The sequence below is a fragment of the Channa argus genome, chromosome 3 (assembly GCF_033026475.1).
Source record: "Channa argus isolate prfri chromosome 3, Channa argus male v1.0, whole genome shotgun sequence".
Taxonomy (NCBI): domain Eukaryota; kingdom Metazoa; phylum Chordata; class Actinopteri; order Anabantiformes; family Channidae; genus Channa; species Channa argus.
In genome coordinates, this window is record NC_090199.1 from 5206432 (window position 1) to 5222582 (window position 16151).

The following is a 16151-nucleotide window of genomic DNA, read 5'->3' on the forward strand; positions in this document are numbered from 1 at the left end:
TTTACTGGGCCCCTTTTTACAAAGGACTCTTGGGGGGCCTGGTTTCCATCTCCTGATGGTAGGCCTGCAGATCTGTAAGTATCAGCCAGGCTGCATTCTGCAAGTGGGGAGCTTTAAAACTTATTTTATAGAACTGTTTGTCAGTAATTTGATACATTTCAAAGGTGGAATATACTGTACATACATACATTTTTGGATACAAATATTAGGCAAGCTATATGTTAAAGAATGTAATGATTACCAAATCTGTCATTACCTAATCTAATTATGAATCAGCCAGGTGTTTCAACACTAATCTGACAGCATTGGTCGAATTTGCAGTCTATTTTTTAAGAGCTGGTTAGAGACTCAGATCTGTTGGATGGCTAAAACAGCGCCAACTACACCGCTCAGGCATAACATTATGATCACCTGTGCAATTTAATGCAATCCAATGCAGTGGCTCTGCCATGAGTTATAATTTCAACCCTTTTTTTAAGTTGAAACTTTCAGAAAGGTGATAATGCTGCTCTCTGTTTATTATTGAGGTCAAGGGGGGGGGGGTAGAGTCGTACTTGAGTGCATTATAAGAAGAGGTGTTTTGGCCATCCTATTTAAAATGAATGAGGGGTTATATAGAGTATTAAAGGTCAACTGATTGACAGAATTTTCCTGAGACCAGCTGCTCAGATCTCCATGGATCAGTTTATTGCTAGGCAAGTTGGAATGAACACATCTTTGCCAAAGCAGCAAAGACAAATACAGCATATTTTACAAAAAGAACAATGACAGGAGGAGAACGTGCTATATGACAATACTGTTTAATAGACCAATGTAGACAGTTCATCTTACAGGTTGTGGAATAATTGCACTTCATGGCAATAAATGTTTACTTTGGATTGACTTGCAAGATACACTAAGGTACTGTACATTTGAATGGTTTATGACAGTTAGACTGGATGTGTTATGCAGTAGCTTTTTTATTTCTTGAATTCGTGTAGACATTGCTTTGGGTTTATAATTGCTGAAATTTCTATTTTAACGATGGCTTGGTTTGTAGGCTTTACACAGTGCTTGGTCAAGTGATCACAAAATACGTAGAGAGTACCATACAAAAAGAAAACTTCAGTTCTTGTTTTGACATGTTTCTTCTTATTTAACGCATAATCTGACATTGTCTTATCTATGTGAATGGCTTAAAGTTGCAGAAAGTTCCATCTTTTCAAATCTAATCTTGACTAAGTGTATATGAGGAAATAAGAGGTTGGGTATGATAATGAGATAACAGCATTGAAGCATGCAGACTACATCTCCAACATTTCTCCACTCAAAATAATTATTAAAAAATCTTTTAAAACATAAATTCCCAGTATGCAGCTGTATATGATGTAATTGAAAAGTTTTATATGAGAGTTTTATATGCAACATATTCAAACCTTTTCCAGGAAAATTAGGATGCCGTGGAAAATGTAAATAAACAATGAAATGATTTTCAAATCATTTGAAACTCTTAAATATTATGGTGTTTTCTTTTTTAAGTTTGCTTTAAATTTGATGCCAATAACACATCTTAAAACATTAGGACAGAGGCAACAAAAGATGAGAAAAGTTGTGTAAATGCTTAAAAAAAAACAATTGCCTGAATATATTAAGAGCATCTCAGAATCAGAAAAGCAGTAATCATCAGTCTCTGAGTGCACGAGAAAATACTTAAACAATTTAAAAATGATGTAAAATTGCAGATAATGTGTGTATTACGACAGCATGGCTCAGCAGTAAAAGGGGATGGGGCACAGTGGTAACCATAACTCTGCCCCGTCACTACATTATAACATTCAATTTATATTTTACTTTGTGAAGCTGATTTCACGTCTGCATGAAACATTTTCATTATGACAATAGAGTGAGCTTTCCCATGTCACATGGTGGTGAAGTTGACGCAGAATATTTCTAAATTCAAGTAGTTACAAGTACTAAATACTCAGCATGTAACTGTGGTGAGAAAAAAAAAATCCCCCCTTAATTGTAAAATTTTCTTTAGCACAAACAAAATTAGTGCAAATGTAGTGTGTGCTGTAATAGAGGCAGTGATCTGAAGAAGAATTTTACAATTAAAGGAAAAATTCTGAGACATTCACAGAAGGAGCGATATGTGTGGAAGACTGGGATTGGTCTTCCTGACTGTGATGCTTCTTCCTGATGTTGTTGCACCTACTCCAGCAGAGCACAGTTAACAGCCCTTTCCGGTAGTTCTTACAGGAAGGAATGAGGAATGAAGCGGGGTCGGGTATGGCTAGGTTGGATTTCCATTGGTGACCTCATGGGGGCAGATGAGCAGGGTGGAGTCTAGGTCCAGGCGGAAGGCTGGGTACAGCGGCTGAGAGAACAGGCACCGGAATGTGTGTAGGAGCAGCACTGTGTCCGACACGCTGTAGAAGGACAACGCTCCTTTCTGCCGCTCCAGGAACACACCGATCCTCGGGCAGGGCGGGGCAGCCACTGTGGTCTTACGGTTGTCGTGCCAGGCGGCGTAGCCGGCGTGTGTACATCTTAGCCGCCAGGAGTTCTCATTGCGCCCCAGGAGGCAGGGCTTTCCGCCACCTTTACGTCCAATGCTTCGGTAGGTGACACCAATGTCAATCCATCCCCCTCCCCTCCACTCGACCTCCCAGTAGCTGGCGCTGCCAAACTGGGCCTCCTTGCACAGCACCTGTGCCACTGAATCGAAGCGCTGGGGGTGAGGGTGATAGGACTGGGGCTCCTCACCACAGTGGGCACCTTGGCCCCCCTCCAGGAGAGCCAGTGTAGGGTGAGCGGTGTTTGGGTCCAAGGAGAGTCGACAGAAAACTGAAGAGAAGGAAAAAAGAAAATGGAAATTGAATATTTATTTCTGTAAATTTCCCTTTTCCATTCTGGCTTGATTCGCCTTTGTCGGATTATGCATCTTATAATGCTGCAAATATATTTAATGGGTGACAGGTCTTGACTGCAAGCAGGTCAGCCTTGCATCTGGACACTTTTATGGCAGAGCCATGTTGTTGTAGTGCAGAATGTGGTTTGGCAGTGTGTTGCCTTCTCTGATAAAGATGTGACGAATGGCAGCATTCTTTGTTAGAAAACTGTAGCACCACCAAAAACCATCATCTGTGGCCGCTGGGTTCGGAACTGTACTCTTATAAAAAGACCCTGTCCACTTTTAGCTTGGTGGACGCGGCATTCCCTGATTTCCAAGAGGAATTTCAAATTTTGACTCATCGCACATAGCCCCGGTCCTTTCGAGTGAGCTCAGGCTCGAGGAGGCACTTGTGGATCTTGTGGATCCAGTATTATGGTCGTTTCTTTGCATGGTAGCTTTAATTATAGTTTGGATTTTAGTGTCCAGCTAAAGAGAAACCAAAGCTTTATAACTGCTTCCAGCATCTCAAATATGAAAATCTGCTCAATTTTTTTTATATTGTAACTTGGATATTGAGACTGTTACTAATCATTTTCTTTTTCTTTATTTTATACCAAGTTCTAAAGTTAAGTGGGTCACAAATCACAAAGCGATAAGCTGACCAGTGTTTTTGTTGACACCTGGGCACAGAGGGGATAAAGGACAGGTGTGGCCTTAACCATCCTCTTCCAATAAATTATTAAAGCCTAACAAGGTGCTGGTGTGCTGTCATCCTGTCGGCTTGCTTGTTACTCTCGGACATGACACTGGTCTTAATGACAGACCTGGATGTCATAAATAAGTGCCATTCATCACTGATGAGGATCCCGACTGGGCTCTCAGGTTTCCCAGCAAGACTCTGGTTGTGCGGTGAACTAGAAGCATGGAGAGAGTGAAAATGATGAGAAAAAAGGAGAACGGGTCAAAGACAGAGTGGGGGTCGTGAGATAGGAACCTGACGTGCAGGATGGTCGTAACGAGGGAGTGGGGAGATGAGGCAGAAGGGATGAGCGGAGGGTAGACGACAAAGGAAGAATGAAACAACTACAAGAAAATACAGATTGATGTGATGAAAGACGAAGAACTTACATCTGAGAAAAGCTCCTCTCATCCTCTGATCAGCTGGCTGAAGAGACAAAACAGACAGAGGGAACTCCGATGCAGGCACAGCTGTCAGGGGACAGGTGACAAAACACAAAGAGAGAAGATGTACTGTGTTATTCCTGTAACATGTATTTTGTCATAAAATGTGACAAGCGGTAGAAAGGTAGCACAGTAGAAATAGGAAAATAAAAAGACATAAGTGTGTGAAATTTTGAAAACAATGCGGTAATAAAAAGTCAGGAAGGAACAGGAACAGAGCAAAAATGGGAAAGAAGAATTTTAGATTGAATGTTCCCAAAGCGCCACATTTTTCAATGTAATAAAACATTGGAGTTGTTTGTGTCACAACCACGCACAACACAGGGCCGAGATTCTGATGACTTTTATTCAAGATTTAATTTTGTATGTCAACACAGAAGAAAAAAAAAACAGAGGTAGTAAAGGACAAACACAGATCCAACATTGTTCAAATGAGAGGTTTGTGATAGTCGAAAGGTCCAAATCATCAAAAATGACCTATACTTACCTCTAGTTTGTGGCCATTCAGACAGTGTTGACTGGGTTTGATGAGGTTTGGCGTTTTCCGCGCTGAGATTTCTGCCACCTCCTCAACACAGTGGATATGAATGATTTTGGGATACTTTTCAAAAACTTTAACAATACTAACAAAAAGAAAACAAAACAAAGAAATAAAACACTGTCCCAGTTAGTCTGGAATATCCACAGTTTTTATTCATATAAAACTGGCACAAAGATTTTGTAAATGAATGCTGCCGGTTTTCCAAAAGTAAATTATATCTTGAATACAAAAATAAATAAATAAAATAAAAAAACTGATTTGCTGAAAAAGTTACGGATACAATTGAGACTTTTATGTAGCAATAAAACATGATAAGATTTGCTACTTTGCACTAAAATGAAACTATATATTGAGGATGAAGAGTCACCACAGTATCTGGCTGCAGACAAAGATGGCAGATGTCTAACCTCAGCAAGTAGACATTAGAAGTTGTTAATTTTGGTAGATGGAGCTTGAGAGAACATGGTTCTGGTTTGGGAAAGCTCGAGAAACAGTTGGCTAAGGTCAAAAGTCGACTTTCCTGTGTTGCATTCTCCGATTTTGCAGCCAGATGTAAGCATTAGACCACTAAAATCGGTTAGTGTAACGATGCAAGTTTGGGAACAAAACTATTGTAGCGTAATCTGGTAACTGCCGTTGAATCACTTAATTAAAAAAAAATGAACCTAAATTGAGGTGGATTGGCTTTGATTGATTCAATCTAAACGAAGCTGAACTGATCAGGATGGAGCAGAGCTGGAGAGGAGCCAGGGTGTGCGGTGTCAGACATCACCCTGTCTTCTTCAGCATCAATAATTAACCCGTCCTCTGTCCCTCGCAGCGTTAAATGTCACCACCTGCCACCTCAGACCTGACACTCTCAAAGTGTGTGTGTGTGTGTGTGTGACAGCATTTGTTACTCTTACCTTTTACACTCTCTCCAACAGACATGAAGTTTTCATTGACTGGAGGAGAAATAATAAGCGTTAAATGAAGCACACAAACTGTATGTGTGTCAGAGTTGTCATATGGTATTTTGTGTATAGTGCTGTGAAAGTAGAAGAGCCCCTTCTGAAAACACACAAGTTTTAAATGATTAAAAACGTGTTATCCAATACCTAATTTGCCACTGGGAACTTAGATAGTTCTGACCTGGACTTTTGAATAAAATAAAATAATAAAAAACTTTTGAATAAAATTAATTAATTTTATTCAATCTGAGCCATTCTGAAGTCGCTTGCAGACTGATGTTCTCCTTCAGGATTCTAGAAAGCGCAATTCATATTTCCCCCAGTTTTTTGGCAGGTCTCCGTGCTCCTGAGGCAGCCCCACGCCATCACTCTACCACCACCATGCTTCACCGTAGGTCTCGTGTTTTTTTTTCGTGGAACTTAGTTTTTGGTTTACACCAGATGTAAGGAGGTCCCTTTTGTTGAAACACTTCAACTTTTGATGCATTAGTCAGTAGAATTTTCTCTTAAACGATGGTTTGAATCCCTGGGCCACTTACTCTGGTTTCTTCCAAACACATGCATGTTATTTTATTTGGTGACTCTAAATTGTTCATAGGCGTGAATGTAAGTGAATGGTCGTCTGTCTGTGTTGGACTGAAGACCGGTTCAGAGTGTACCCTACCTCTCAATCAGTGACAGCTGAGAGTCCCCAGTGACCCTACACAGGATAAAAATTTAAAGAGGATGGATGGATTGAGGGTCATCCAAGTGTGTAAATGGCCGCTTATATAGCGCTTTTATTCAAAACACTTTACAATGTTGCTTCTCATTCACCCATTCACACACCGATGGCGGTGGCTGCCATGCAAGGTGCTCACCCAAACCACTGGGAGCAACTTGGGGTTCAGTATCTTGCCCAAGGACACAAGTAGCCAGGACCAGTGATTTTCACCTTACCACTCCCCACTGGATGGGAGTCATAAAAATTGTCTGGATGATTTCCTTTTTGACTTCCTGGATGAGTCCTCATTGTGCTCTTAGACTAATTTTGGAAGGTCGGATACATCTGTGAAGGTTGACTAGTTCTCCAGTGGTTAACCATTCTGCTCCTCAATGTGGATGTGTCGAATGCCAGAGCCTCACAAAACAGCTTTGTAACCCCTCCCAGACTGATGTATTTCAGTTTGGTAGTTTTTATGGATGTAGTAACTAAAGGGGACCAATGCTTTTTCTTTTACACCTTTCAGGTATAACTTCGCCTTTGTGCGTCCATACATACATTTATTTGGGTAAAACTTCTATTTAGTATTTGCTCTGATTGCGTTTGTTTTATTTTAGATTGTGTTTAAAGATCTGAAACAGTTTAGTATGAAATACACACACAAAATGTGTTTCACAGCACTGTACAACAATCCATTAAACCCTTTAGACCTAATTATTTTCCAATGAGCAGAAATTTCTTTACTCAACTGATTTCTGCTCTACCTCAGTACAGCAATGAATCTAAAAAAAAAATTATTATTTTTTTTAGTCAATTTGTGTTTTTATTAGAAATTACAATGGACGTTATGGCTAAATAAGCATAAAATGCGAGCAAATCTTTATTAGCAGGTTTTTATTTCAGTATTTTCACAATTTTATTGTGAATTAATCCTGAATCTTCTAGTAACTATAGATTGTAAACTTTTTAATAATATAAAATAATAATAAAATATAATGGTTATATATTGAGATGAAGTCTCTCAAACTTCTCAGATTCACGTTTTGTTCTTTCCAGCAGTAAATCACATTATCTGCTGTACCTGCACGACTGATCTTGTCCACTTCCTCCCTGCAGACCTCCTCGATGAGGCTCCGGAGGTGGCACAGCGCTCTCCTGGCGCCCCTGAAGGCCTCCGTGGGCAGGCTGAGAGCTCCGCAGTACCTACCAGTGGTGAGAGGGATGCAAAGAAGTGGCGCCGCCTGAGTCAATAAAGACAAAGAGTGGAACATGGAGTCATCATATGCAGCCTCCACACTGCACCCTCCCTGCTCCAGTCATTGTTCAATTGAATTTGGAAATAGCACTTAGGCGGGTGCTGTCTTTCCACTGGTCACTGTTAACTCATTGTCTCCTCTCAACCTTTTTCGTCCACAGAATAGTTTCTCAGGGGCTCTCTTCATATGCACTCTGGTGAGTTCTTATGGCCTCCAGGATGCATTAGATGGCACGGGTGAGTATCAAATTTAAGAATTGCTAATGTATTACTTGTCGTTCGAGCTGGAGACAGAAAGACTGAAAGTGTTTTTTTATGACTGCAGTCATGCAGCTGTCCATGTATCCATTTCCCCCGTACTAAGCTCTGGCTTTGAGACCGAAGACGAGGCTGCAACCCAACATTGCACTTCACTAGGGCTGCACCTAATGATTATTATTTTTTTGACCATTTAAGCTATTTTTCATAGTAATGTGACATTCTGTGGAAGAAAGTCACAGGAGACAGAGGTTTCTTTCAGCTTCTCGTGCAACGCACTCATTTGGGTAAATCGAGAACAAGCCCACAGGACCAGCGTCTGAACGTAATCAGCTGCAGCAGCACTCACAGTCATGGTGTCAGCATAAACTCCACTCCACTGGCTAAACCCCAGCTACACAACAGACCCAACATGCAACTGAAACGACACCGCTACATAATTCAACAGAATAACCCACAGAACAGAACAGAAGTCCCACAGTCCCAAGTGCCTACAAGTCTCAGTCTCAGCGACCAAGAATGAACATGAAATCCATCACTATTACTGATCCCTGTCCTCCTCTGTCTGCTGCTGATGGGGACTCTGCAGACAGCTACAGGGTCCTGCCTGGTTTGGGACTGTGACTGTCTCAGTGTCCATCAGAACCTGTGGCACATTAGGCTGAACAGTTAGTGCATTAAGTGCAGCACATCCGGCTTTTTCTGACTTCCAGCTTTAGGTGAACGTAAGCTAACGTGTCCATAGCAGTTAGCGATTCACCACGTGACGGTGGATGGAAAACTATGGACATAGCTGGATTCAGCACATTCATGATCGTGTTTTGATCATTTCCATATGAAAAATTCATATTCGGTGATTTCAGAACACATATATATTTATATTTTCGTGCTCTAGTTAACCTTTAACAACTAAATCTGAAGTAATTTCTTTATTGTGCCAAAATTGTCCCCGGCCCCAAATCTTTGTGTATAGTTAACTTCTATGTTTTGTTAAGACATCGAACGACAGCTTTTGAAAATCGACGTACTTCTATAATCGATTAAGTCGATTAAGTCGACGTGTCGCCCCACCCCTGCACTCCACCGTTCACTGACTGAGCCATCCAAACTAAATTACCGATAATTTTCACACTACAGATGCAAGTATCAACTTTTAATAGCACCTGAAGGACATGGGCGTTGTCCTCTGTTTGCAGCAGCTGACCGATCTCCTCGTCCCTCTTCCTCAGCTCCTCCAGGTCTTTTTCCAGCATCTCCACGTCGCGTTCAGCCCTCCCCACCACCGCTCGCTCTTTCGCCTCGATCCTCGCTCGAACCTACGGCACACAAGTAGAAGATGTAATTCCAAGTACCTCACAGTACCCTCAGTATGTAACTAGTAGAAATCCACTCTGATCTACGTAAATGAATGATTAATTACTAATATTCGCATTGCGTCATTGTTACATTACTGCTAAAACTTCGAGCTCCTGCTGCTCACCTCTGCCTTGGATTTCTCCAGACGGAGGGTCATGTCTGCGAACAGAGCCTCGCTGTCCTCCAAAACAGCCGACGCTGATACCTGAACCACACGCAGATACACACACAGAGTGGAACACAGTAGTACTGAAAGCAAGATAATGGAAATACTTAGGAAAACTATTAAGAAACTATTAATATTTTATGCTGACCGAATCCTGCCAAAGCAGTCACCATTGTTCTACATTTATTATTTTCTGCCAATTTTTATTTGTTTTTTTGAGAATCCACAGAAAGGAAATTGTGTTGCCTTGTTTCCCATAGACTGAAAATGCACAGAACACTTTTGAAACATGTTTTATAAAAACATGATAGCTAATACAGTGGTTTTACAAGTAGCTATCGAGCGACCGCAAAGTAGATGGAAGAAGGTGGTGATGCCCCGGGCAGGGAGATGAAAAGGCTTTCCAGGAAAACTGAAGGAGTGGCAGAGAACCTGGAACTTAAATTAGCTCTGCAATTGAAAGTGATACAATAGTACACGGGGCCGTGTTGTGTTTGTGAGAGAACGAGATAAGAGACACAGAGAGGCAAGTGGGCACGTCTGATGTTATAGACGAGGTTTGGGAGAAGGTCTGCATGACTGGTAGGAATCACAATCACAGATTTGAATTAATAATCCGTGCGCTGGAGCGAAACACTGTACAGTATCATCATGGCCTTCAGTCTCACTTTTAATCAATGTATAGTAACCTTATATGAACTATTATACAATGTTCTGGTTCAGGGGTCTCCACGGCAGAACGTGGTCCGCACGTTGATGTGGTATGTGTTTCGGCGCCGGATGCCCTTCCTGCCACAACCCTCCTAATTTATCCAGGCTAGACCGCCATCAAGGTGACCCTTGGATGGCTGGGTGGTGCCGCGCCTGAGGGGGTGGGATTTGATCCCGTGACCTTCTGCATCCCAACTCGATGTGCTACCCGTTGAGCCACCAGTTCCCCAGTCACAGAAAACATGTATAAATATACTAAGACTGGCATAGCAGACTAAATGTAAAGCAATGAAAGCCTGTGTGCACCGCGCTTCCAACTATGATACAACTGTTGGATCAATGGTACATCACACACACACACACACACACACACAGACATATGGGGATAACAACACCATATATATTCCAGGTGTTCCAGGGGTTTTAATTAGCCCAATGTTGACTAAACTCTGATGTTTTTAAACCGTGTGTGTGTGTGTGTGTGTGTGTGTGTGTGTGTGTGTGTGCACCTTGAGTGCCTCAAAGCTTTGTTGAAACTCCTCCAGTTCTCTCTCGCCACTTTGAATCCTGCCTTGAACCATCCTCTGACTTTCCTGGAGCTGGAGTTGACAGACGGAGACAGGCGGAAGAGACAAAGAGACAAGAAGACAGATGTAATGAATACTGTAGGCAGTGACTAGAGCATTACAGTGTGGCATCGGTGGGCTACAGGTCACAATTTTGTATGATTATAAGCTATTGTGAAGTCGCTGCAGCCTACATCTACTGTGAGTGCAAAACAGATAACATTTATTCAGAGCCTACAAGGTGTCCCCTTGTCCTCTTTCACTGAGTTGTCAGGGTGCAATTACACCTCTAATGTTCACCTGACGCAATCCCTGGATCCTTGGACACAGACTGCCCGACTGCTCTAAATCAACAAGCCGGGGTCACTCAGAAACAGCTCATTATCTCGAGGCAATAATCAGGAAATCAAAGCAAATGAAAACTGTTAAACTCCAGTGTGGCAGACATCTTAACTTGGTCTGGTTCAAACACAGGAAACAGCTGAATACTAGTAAAATCACATTGGATTTTGAAGACTGGGCCTTGTTTTATTTTGGAAAAAAACAAAAATTGTCTGTGAAATTATTCAATAATAATTTGAACAAGTTTAATTTGACCCAGTTCATTTATTGGCCGTGTTTCGTTTGCAAATTCTCTGCATCCAGCACAGGTAGAAAACATCTGAGAACATCTGGCATCTAAAGAGTTTTTCCTGAAGATCCTCTAAAAACTGGTTTTTGGAGTCCCCCATTGCTGTTAGTGCAATTTGTTGGCCCCCAACATGTCTGTACCCAGAAACTGAGTGAGGTGATACAACCCCCACATGAGACACTTGTCAATCAGTGGCATCACTTATATTGTATCTTATATTTCTACCTGTCTCCGGGCTCTTTGGGGGTCCACGTTATGCACTTCCTCCTGGTCGGCCTCGCACAGCAGACAGTCCCCGCTCCACTCCGCGACCTCCCCGTCAGACCCGCTCCCCGCGGGCTCCAAACCCAAGCGGTGCTGCGCGCACAGCCGCTCCGCCGGACGCTCCACCGCGGCCACCAGCTTGTGCCGCCGCAGCGTGCTGACCTCCCTGTGCGGCAGGACGTGGAGCTCGCACAAGGATGCCAGGCAGACCAGACACGACTTGACCGCCCTGAGCTTGCTCTCCGCCGTGCAGAAGTCGCACGGGACGTCCCCGACCCCCTCAACGTAGAGCTCCGGCGCCGGGACCATCTCGCTCAGCTTGAGTTTGTCCACGACCTCGGCGAGCACCGTGTTCCTCCGCAGCACCGGCCGAGGGCTGAACTTGTCCCGGCACTGTGGGCAGCTGGAGTGTCCCGAGTCCGCCTGGTCCCAGTAGTTGTTGATGCAAACCATGCAGTAGGTGTGTCCGCACGGGATGGACACCGGCTCCTTCAGGATGTCTAGGCAGATGGGACACCTGAACTGGCTCTCCGTCACCGAGATATTCGCCTGGGCCATCCCCGCGCTCGGTGAGCCCGGGCGGCTGCTGGAGGTCCGCCTGTTGTCTCTGTCTCTGTCAGTGAAGAGGCTTTTCCTGACTGCCGGCGTGTTGTGGAGAAGCGGAGGCGTCAGGATGCAGGAAGCAGGATGCAGTTCACCATCACGTCAATGTCTGAGAGTTTCATGCCCTCAGTGTTGTCTGACAGGAGCAAACAAGCTCTGAAGTACCTGACACAATTTAGGCTCCATTCTTCTAATAATCCAGGTAGATGGAATTTTACGACAATATACGGGTTTGTGGGACTCTTTTCAATCCTCGAGTGGACCAATGCCATTATTTTTGTTACATTTCCTAAAGTCTGTAATGTGTTTGCTTGTCTTTATGACATGAAGATGATTTCTACTTTTTGTTACCCACAGTGAATTTCCCGTGTGGGATCAATAAAGTTTGATCTTATCTTATTGTTTTAGTCTATTTTTTTTTAAACATCTGAATTCAGCATCCTTGTGGAAGCAAACACAAAACAGCATATATTCCTATACCCTTTTCACTGGGGTCACTTAATGATTTGGCTGCCTCATTCATTTTAAATATGGTGGTCCACAACATTAGAACCACCTCATTTTATAATACGGCTTCACCACCCACTTTGATAATAAACAAATAGTAGAACGATCACCTTTCTGGCAGTTTTAACCTAAAAACGGAGAAATTACAGGTGGTCATAATGTTATGCCTGATTAGTGTATATACAGTTTATCTGAGAGAGGCAACACAGATAAATATTCAGTTCCATTTATACCTACAGGCAATTTGGAGTCAACAATTAACCTAATAACTCGACTTCTTTCTTCTTGGTTAAATGAAGAAGAAAACAATTCCAGTTGACATGATTCGATGTTCTGATAACAGAACCTGGATGAACGAGAATCTTCACCCACAAATGAACCTAACGTGTCTTTGGACGCGCAGGGAGAACATGCAAACTCCACACAGAAAGACCACAGTCAATTGGGGACGTAAACCTCCAACCTTGTAACTAGGCAGCATATTATATATATTCACTATTTTTGGATAAAGGAGCTTTAATTAAAAGCATCAAGATTAAAGAAAAAGTGTCTAAAGCCACTAAACATTGCTCAGCTCCTCAGACTTGTGGTGTTTGGAAACATGTCCACACTGACATCTAGTGGCAACATGCTGCATTTGTCCCCAGCAGTTAAAAGGGCAGGTCTCCAGTCTCTCTGTTCGGGACAACACAGACACACACAGGCAATTTAGAATCAAGAAGTAACCACCCGTGCATGTCTTCGGACTTTGGGAGGAAACCAGATTACCCGGAAGAAACCCACACATGCACGGCGAGAGTTTAGCTGTGAGGCGGCAGTATTTTCTAACACTTCTGTATGTTCTGAGGCTCCACGAATTGAATTTCAGCAGCAGTTCAACTGAAGACTGAAGGTTAGGATGAGGGTTTTCAGGTGACTTTGAATCCGCCATCTCTCTCTCACACACACACACACACAGGTCACCTTACCTGCCTGTGGAGTTAAGTGGTTTCGTCCGTGTGGTTTAGTTTGTCAGAGGGATTAGTGCTATATGTCAGTGTACACAGAGGACGCCCTGTCTACTGTCTATATTAAAAAATATACATGTATATTTATAGCCAGTGTGTGTGTGTGTGTATATATATATATACATATAAAAATGTGTAATTTTTTTTATGTCTGTATGGTGATTTCAAATGATTTACACATGTATTCTCACAATTTAATTTAATAAAATTTTAGGTTCCAAACACTGGTTGTTCTAGCAGTGGTTTGATTATTGATTATATTTTAACATGTTCACACTTAAATAAAGCCATTAAAATGCAGTTCACAATAGTTATATCTAAGGCAGACGTTAAAAAAAAAAGGCTCTTTTGAATCACATTTTGTACATTTTTAACATAAATATCCAATTCATGTGTATTCGGGCTGTACACACTGCGTTTAATGGTTACATTTGTCTTACCAAACAGTAGGGACATACATCAACATTTCTTATTCTTAATCTCTTGACTTCCTCACTTGTGATGTTTCTCTAATCCCACTTCTTGAGTGCATTCCAGGTCCCTATCTTACCTAGAGCTCAGAGCAGGCAGACAGACAAAGCCCTGAAAGGGGGTCTGGTCCCTCGACTCCCCTGGCCCTTTGTTGAAAGTGGGGTTGTGATCTACTTGCCGTTTCAGAAAGGACCCTTTTCAGCCAGGCCGTAAGGCGATCCTGGGCCTTTCCTAGCCAGGGTGTGCCTCAGGCATCTCTGGTTTACCTGCGGGACTGTGATAGGCGGGGCTGGGTTGGCTGGTCCTCCCTGAGCTGGGAAGTGGTGGAGGGGGGCGGAGAGGAAAGCAGCTGGTCAGTGGAAGAGGGAGACAGAAAGAGAGAGAGGGACCTAGACGAAGGAGGGGAGGGATGGAGGGATGGATGTAAGGTGAGAACGCTGAGAAAGGACAAATAAACAAAGGTGGCGATGAGGGTCTGAGGTGAATTAATTGTGTTAAGCCCTTTCTCTCTTTGGCGACAGTCTCCTGAGACAGCAGCACGGGGAACAGTAGACAGAGGATACAGTATTCTACTACTACACACCGGTTTAGAGAGAACTGCAGCTTTTTTAAAGTATCAACCAGCTTGGTAACGCAGACCTTTCAGGGTTCCTCCCTGAAAATGTGTGTGAGGCACAAGTCATTGTCCTTCCTTTGGCTCTACTTTGAACAAACAAAGTGCCATCATGTCAGTATGATCCCACAACGTGCACAATAATATTTAAATGCAAACATTTCATCACATTAACACTAAACATGTGATCGATTAGATGAGCAGACCTCCAACAGTCACGGGAGAAGTTGTGAATGCAGCACAGGCAGAGACGCCAGATTCAGTAAATTGGAATAACGTGGAATAAAGCAGCCCGCGTGTTTGCAGATCTGTCACTAGAGGGGTCTACAATGCACTGTGTCCTTTGACACCTTTTTGGTCATTTCTACAAAAGGCAGTGCCATTATTAGTACATCTGATCTGGAAGGAATCACATCTTTCAGTGGGCTGTTGTCATTCGTTAACAGCGCATGCAGCAAGTGTAGTTCAGTAGGTAGCCCCCTATCTACCCAGATGGTCAGTAGGTTCATATCATGCCATAGAACAGTGAAATCAGTTGAGAAGGTTTAGTGGGCTCTTATCATGTGCTATGATGCGTTCAACCATTGGCTGGCCTGGTTCTCTGTTGGCTCCTCCTCCAGTTATATATGACCAATCAGAAGTGGGCAGCACGCTGCTGTCTCACACTTTAAAATGATCTGCTTTACAATTACAATTAGCAAACAAGAACTTGAGGATCACTTTGGCATGTGGCCAGGAAGAACCAGGAATCATGGATCTTGTGATTCATGTACAACTAGTCTGCGAGCTGAGCGATAGCCCCTCACCTTACCCATCCACCCCGACGTCCCCCTAAGCAGACTTTCCGTTTTTAAAATATGTCACCGTCACTACTAATACTGTAATACTTACTATGGGCACTACATGTCAGCTCCATCACATGCCTGGAGGGTAGAAGGCTACCTTATGAAGCATAACTATGCACTAATAAGTACTTGATAACCTCCCATTGAGGGGTGTGTCAACAGTCAACTCGTCTGATTGGTCTGTCTTTACTTTTTGCAATGGGAACATCTTAAGTATGCTTGTCTTCTCTATCAGGCATGTTAGTGACTTACTGTGTGACTCAGCCTACTGTCAGTTTGCATCCTAACACACAGTTCCCTTTCAAATTGAGATGGGCACTGTTAGAAAAACAAGTCACACCATTAAGCTTCTTGCCAGCAAATCTACTATAAAATTGGGGAATCTTCTTTGGCCTCAGTTGGGATTTTTATAGCTTAAAATGTTAAACAAAAGAACTTTAAAAATGTCACAATAAGTTGGTTAACATAAGAGAAATGAAACCCAAATTGAAAAAAAAAAAAAAAAAAACTATTCATAAAATCATAGCTTTAAACACGTACACATAACTGTTGCGCAATGCTTTTGGATAGAGCTGCGTTTTCATAAGTCTGTAACTCTGAGTACTGAAGAGGAAGGAAGAAGGCGAAGTGTCTTGCTATCCTTTGCT

The 16151-nt window shown here is 42.7% G+C and overlaps 1 protein-coding gene across 4 annotated transcripts; it reads right to left on the reverse strand.

Annotated features, from left to right (window-relative positions):
* Nucleotides 1-224: 224 nt before the first annotated feature.
* Nucleotides 225-12519, reverse strand: LOC137123281 (E3 ubiquitin/ISG15 ligase TRIM25-like). Of its 4 annotated transcripts, none has more exons than XM_067496775.1 (9): nucleotides 11420-12519; nucleotides 10507-10596; nucleotides 9245-9325; nucleotides 8928-9080; nucleotides 7333-7492; nucleotides 5504-5542; nucleotides 4545-4625; nucleotides 4004-4084; nucleotides 225-2826 (listed from the first exon to the last, which is right to left on the reverse strand). In XM_067496775.1, the coding sequence occupies exons 1-9, from the start codon at nucleotides 12014-12016 to the stop codon at nucleotides 2273-2275; spliced, it is 1836 nt and encodes a 611-aa protein (XP_067352876.1). In that variant the 5' UTR covers nucleotides 12017-12519; the 3' UTR covers nucleotides 225-2272. The 4 variants fall into 4 exon arrangements, with proteins under 4 accessions (XP_067352876.1, XP_067352879.1, XP_067352880.1 ...); XM_067496777.1 differs by having other exon boundaries at nucleotides 226-2826; nucleotides 4545-4622; nucleotides 11420-12516; XM_067496778.1 differs by lacking the exon at nucleotides 4545-4625 and having other exon boundaries at nucleotides 11420-12518.
* Between the last annotated feature and the right edge of the window lie 3632 nt (nucleotides 12520-16151).

Bases quoted from the DNA above. Each gene is read 5' to 3' on its own strand.
- LOC137123281 (XM_067496775.1), bottom strand. From the start codon at position 12,016: ATGGCCCAGGCGAATATCTCGGTGACGGAGAGCCAGTTCAGGTGTCCC. The intron at 10,597-11,419 runs GTAGAAATATAA...TGTCAACTCCAG, and splicing joins CCCAAAGAGCCCGGAGACAG to CTCCAGGAAAGTCAGAGGAT. The intron at 4,085-4,544 runs GTAAGTATAGGT...GTCCCCTGACAG, and splicing joins TGAATGGCCACAAACTAGAG to CTGTGCCTGCATCGGAGTTC.